The sequence below is a fragment of the Geotrypetes seraphini genome, chromosome 3 (assembly GCF_902459505.1).
Source record: "Geotrypetes seraphini chromosome 3, aGeoSer1.1, whole genome shotgun sequence".
Lineage (NCBI taxonomy): Eukaryota > Metazoa > Chordata > Amphibia > Gymnophiona > Dermophiidae > Geotrypetes > Geotrypetes seraphini.
Window position 1 is genome coordinate 83537447 of NC_047086.1, and position 5771 is coordinate 83543217.

At 45.7% G+C, this 5771-nt stretch overlaps 1 protein-coding gene across 1 annotated transcript; it reads right to left on the reverse strand.

Moving 5' to 3' along the window:
* Nucleotides 1-1542: 1542 nt before the first annotated feature.
* On the reverse strand, nt 1543-5120 carry LOC117357181. Its single transcript, XM_033937550.1, has one exon. The coding sequence runs from the start codon at nt 4222-4224 to the stop codon at nt 1543-1545; it is 2682 nt and encodes an 893-aa protein (XP_033793441.1). The 5' UTR covers nt 4225-5120.
* Nucleotides 5121-5771: the final 651 nt, after the last annotated feature.

Here is a 5771-nt window from a genome sequence, read left to right on the forward strand (position 1 = left end):
ATCTGCCTTGGGAGGCCCTGCTGGTAGTGAAACTAACGAAGGCATGGCTTTCAGCTTCTCAGATACGCACAAGCCCCAGTGGCAACACAAGCTGATGTACCATTTCTGGAGATATAAAAGTAGGTATAGAGAGCATATAACATTATGGCCCAAATTCTATAACCGGTGCCTAATGTCAGGCACCTATTTGGGAGGCGCCCAACTAGATAGGCACCTATCTAAATTGAATAACAAGCTCAATTAAGCTTTTTACTCAGCAATAATTGAAACTTAGGCACCTATCAAAAAGCAGCGATTCTGTAACAAGTGTGGCCACCAGTGTGAACCCAGAGATGGGTTTCACTGAAGTCCTGATGACTACACCAAATAACACCCTTGCGTGTGACCCGGACTGGAGTCACCCTGCAGGACTGGGTCTTTGTAATATATAAAAAAACAAAACCCAAAATAAAGTCACAGCACTCAATAAGTTCATACAAATAGTTCAGTTTACTCAGTTCATTAACATGTGGCTGAATGCTTTCAATACTTTATGAACTTCAGTCAGAATTCTGTGTAGCATTCAATTAACCACCAGCAAAGCAAACAGCAACTTCTCAAAGTCCAAAAAAAAAAAAGGCAAAAACAGACAGCAGATGCAGTTAATCAAACTAGCATTAAACTTTCTTTTCTTTACTGTTCTTCAGCCTCTTCCAATAATGAGGCCTCAGCTCTCCAGAGAGCTTATGGGTCTGCTTTATAACAATAACTTGGTTTAGTCCACAAAAATAGTAGTCTTTCATTCAAATCACAAAACAAAAATAGGAAAGCCTCTGGCAATCACCTAATATGGCTGCCAGGAAACAGGAGAGAGAATATCAGGTTCTGCACAAGTATGGGCCTTCCTTCAGGCTTCAAATTCCCACCCAGATATCAGCAAAAACCTCTCCCTCATTCTCTCCCAGCTTTCACCCCAAAACAATATTCAAAAGCCAGCTTCTCAGCCTACAAACAGTAAAGAAAAACAAAACACTCACTGCTTGTGGCTTACATTCCAATTCACTTGCATTGGTTCAGGCTGATAGTCATTCACACTAGCACAAGCCTCCTGAAAATCCATAGGTTCCTGTAAGGAAGTCACCTCTTCAGGCTGTGCACAATTATCTAGCTCCATCGGTTGGGGTTTGTTGTCCCTGTCCGGTTCCTCAGGGTTTTTAGGGAGGAAAGACCCAAACTTCCTCCCTAGCTGGCCTGTTTTCTTACTGACTGGGCCAGGCTTATATTCCCAAGGGCAACGCCCTGCTTGCTCAGATCTGGCTGAGATCCAAGGACCTCTTGGGCTCCCCTGGTGGTTACTGGAATTATTCAGCTCAAACCCAGCCTGTCCTTTTCCAATTCCTCCCCGGGTTTTCTTTATTACTCTCTTCTTTTCTGACTTAACTGGAATCTGAACTGGGGAAAGGTCTGGCTGGTCACATACCCCCACCGTTAAATGGTGCTTATCCCTATAAGCACCCGTAAGTGAAGAAAGGGGCAAAAAAAAAAAAACTCCATAGGTCAGCCTTATTTGTGTCTCCTATTTCGAAATCTTTTCTCCTCTGGTCGGGGATCTGCACACAGATTCTCAAAATCCTCTGGCCAGTGAAGCACAGCAGGCTCAGGATTTTTGACCACTTGTGGTTGGCACGCTTCAGACCCTTCTAATCCTTCCACCCTTACTGTGATGGCCGTAAGGACCTGGGCTATTTCCTCCACTCGTTCTTGTATTTGTTCTTGCAAATTATTCACACTACCACCCACACGTTTCACTGAGTCAGCTACTGTGCCTAGCTGGATAGCTTGCTGTTCTAACTGGCTCTTATTATTCCGACCCTGCTTGGCTAAGCTATCAGGTTCCATCCCTTCAGTAGCCCAAAGTTCATGTGAGGTTTGAATCTTCTTAAATTGGGACTGCAACTCTTGTTGCTGAGCGTGACTATTAGATGTCTTAGATTCTAATTCCCTCAACTGGGATTTTACCTGATCTAGAGATTCCTCAATTGAGTGAGAATGACGCTGTGTTTGTGCGGATATTTCTTGTTTTAGGGTCTCACCTAGTTTGGACAAAAGTTCACTATTATCCTGACTTCGTTTCGTATTACTTTTAATGCCCTCATCTACCCATTGTGCGTGTACAGTGGCCAACTCCTCTTTCCAACGAGCCTCCTGAGTCTTAGTCCTCACTTGTACTTCATTTTTCAGAGCAGCTATTTCCTGCCGTAAATTCCCCATTTCTTCTGTAACTTGCTTCCTAGTGTCATGTTCTAAGGTAATAGCTTGCAACTCTTCCTGTAAGTTTTCCCCTGCGAAATCACGAACAAATGTTTGCGGATTGTTCGTGACCCTCCTGTCAGAAGATCCAAATCCCTTTTCCCCTCTACTGGTATCTTTTAGGTGTTCCCAGCGTTCCAACTTAGGAAACCAGATCCGCTCACATATCAACTGGGCAATTTTTTCTCCAGGATGAACCTGGTAATCCGAATTCCCGTGGTTTACTAATAAAACCCCGACATTTCCCCTATAATCAGGGTCAATTATTCCCGCAGCTACGTCAAGAGAGTGTTCCGCTGCCAGGCCTGACCGCGGACCTATTCTTATATAGGAGCCCGGGGGAGGGGCCACCTGAATATCCGTTTTCAATGTCGCTCTGCCTTTAGCTGGCACTATCTGCTCATAGGCCGCATAAATGTCAAAGCCTGCTGCTTTTGAGTATGCTTGTGTGGGGACCTTAGCCTTCTCTGACAGGGGTACCCACCTAAGTGTAGGCCGCCACCCGGGTCTACCGGATGTAAAAGAAGACTGTCTCCTTTTCCAACCTTCCCTATTGGAATAGCATCCACCCTTAACCTGAGTTCCCAACACACATTTAGCAGAATATTGAGATTTGGTTAGAGAGTTATTCCCCCACGGTCTAGCTAGCCTTCCCTTCTTCTCCCATCCGGGCCAATCTCTGCCTAGAATCACGGGGAAAGGGCATGACTGCACAACCGCCACTGGAAGATTATATTTCTCCCTATTGTGTTCTAACGATATGTTAGTAAGAGGATATCGTCTAGCATCCCCATGCACACATCGGACGGCCACTTCATTTAACCCCTCTTTTCTAAAGGGAGGGCACTCAATTTGTTTCCACATTTGGCGTGAAATCACGGATTGTTCCGCCCCTGTATCCAGTAAGGCCATTATTTTTTTCCCCGCTACCCATACCGGGACCTGGCTCTTCGACGTATCTGCCCTATCGGTGACTCGCTTAATCACAAAATCCCTTCTCTCTCTACACATCCGTTGAGTATGTCCTATCTTCCCGCACCGATAACACTTTCTTTGATTTCCCTGTGTGATAGGCCTAGGTGCGGGCAGAGCAGGATCCTTTAACGGGTTTTTTTTATTTTGATCCCCAGGACTCTGTCTAAGAGAATACCCCGGTATGCCCCCTGAGCCTTCCCCTACGGGTTCCTGGGAGTCAATGTAGGCCTCGGCAACCTCTAAGACCTGCCCCAGTGTTTTGCAATTCTGTCTTTTCACCCATAATTTTAGATTCTTAGGAACAGCCTCCAACAGCTGTTCCTTTAATACCTCAGCAAAAAGGGCCCTTGCATCGTTCAAGCAAGGCAATAGCCACTTCTCCGCTAGCTTAGTGATTCGCTGAAGGAGGGCTTTGGGCCTTTCTGAAGGTAACATCTGTGTGGCCCTAAATCTCTGACGGTAGTGCTCGTTGGTATACCCCAGATAGTCCAAAATATGGGCTTTCACCGTGAGGTAGCTGTCCGCATGTTCAGGGCCCAGGGTTTGGAATGCGGCTAGGGACTCACCAGCTAAACAGGGTAACAGCCTCACCACCCATTGCTCCCTAGGCCATCCTGCCGCCACCGCTATCCGCTCAAATGAGGCCAAAAAATCATCCGGGGCATCTCCGGGTCCAATTTTGCACAAATTAAGGTTTGTCAATTGATTTGCGCCCACCATTGTGGGTGATACTATACTTGGAGTTTCCGGCCTCATTGGCTGAGTAGTGGACTGCTGTAGGATCTGGGCGAATATCTTGGCCTGCTCCTGCATGGTCACCATTAACTCGCCGTGTTGCCGTAACATAGTGTCCTGGCTGGCTTGCCACCGCTCCTCACTTGATCTTAATAGGCCTTTTAGTTCTTCAGCTTGTCTCTGCCGCTCCCCAGCCAATGCTGCCAGTATCTGGGCTTGTTCCATAATCGGGACCTGAAAGGCAAACAAAAAGAAAAGGAACCCAAGTGTGGCTTCTTGGTACCCTTGTTCCTCCCCTTAGCAGGCTCCCCCAGCCTAGGTACTCTTACCGATAGTACTGGAGAGTCTGCGCCTTTGGGTCTTGGGCCTCCTTGGCCCCCAGTCGCTCTCCGCACGGCTTGTCCTACTGGAACCCGGTTCTTCTGGATCCGAAGCTGGAACCCTGGTCCGGCTTCTTTGAAACCCTCTGTATGCCGCACTGGAACCACGATCTGGTGCTCTCCGCCTCCACCGTTGAACTGAATCCCCATACAGGTCTTCTCAAGAGGTACTTGGCACTTCCTCCACACTTCCGGTTAAGGACTCCTCCTCCAAGTGGATGATTAGGATTTCTGGGGCTCAAATACTTTAATCCAGACAAATTAGTCCATAGTTCAAAAATCAAAATTAAACAGGAAGCTAAATATGCCTTCTCTAGCCCCAAGTCCAAAATTGAAAAAGCCAAAAGAAAAACGTTTTTTTTTTTTTTTTTTTTTTTTTTTTTTTTCCAAATGCAGTGCTTAACAGTGTCCTGCAGGAGGTGCAATAATCCCACTCCTGATACCAATTAATGTGGCCACCAGTGTGAACCCAGAGATGGGTTTCACTGAAGTCCTGATGACTACACCAAATAACACCCTTGCGTGTGACCCGGACTGGAGTCACCCTGCAGGACTGGGTCTTTGTAATATATAAAAAAACAAAACCCAAAATAAAGTCACAGCACTCAATAAGTTCATACAAATAGTTCAGTTTACTCAGTTCATTAACATGTGGCTGAATGCTTTCAATACTTTATGAACTTCAGTCAGAATTCTGTGTAGCATTCAATTAACCACCAGCAAAGCAAACAGCAACTTCTCAAAGTCCAAAAAAAAAAAAGGCAAAAACAGACAGCAGATGCAGTTAATCAAACTAGCATTAAACTTTCTTTTCTTTACTGTTCTTCAGCCTCTTCCAATAATGAGGCCTCAGCTCTCCAGAGAGCTTATGGGTCTGCTTTATAACAATAACTTGGTTTAGTCCACAAAAATAGTAGTCTTTCATTCAAATCACAAAACAAAAATAGGAAAGCCTCTGGCAATCACCTAATATGGCTGCCAGGAAACAGGAGAGAGAATATCAGGTTCTGCACAAGTATGGGCCTTCCTTCAGGCTTCAAATTCCCACCCAGATATCAGCAAAAACCTCTCCCTCATTCTCTCCCAGCTTTCACCCCAAAACAATATTCAAAAGCCAGCTTCTCAGCCTACAAACAGTAAAGAAAAACAAAACACTCACTGCTTGTGGCTTACATTCCAATTCACTTGCATTGGTTCAGGCTGATAGTCATTCACACTAGCACAAGCCTCCTGAAAATCCATAGGTTCCTGTAAGGAAGTCACCTCTTCAGGCTGTGCACAATTATCTAGCTCCATCGGTTGGGGTTTGTTGTCCCTGTCCGGTTCCTCAGGGTTTTTAGGGAGGAAAGACCCAAACTTCCTCCCTAGCTGGCCTGTTTTCTTACTGACTGG

Excerpts from the sequence above, each read along its gene's own strand:
- LOC117357181 (XM_033937550.1), bottom strand. The coding sequence starts at position 4,224 with ATGGAACAAGCCCAGATACTGGCAGCATTGGCTGGGGAGCGGCAGAGA.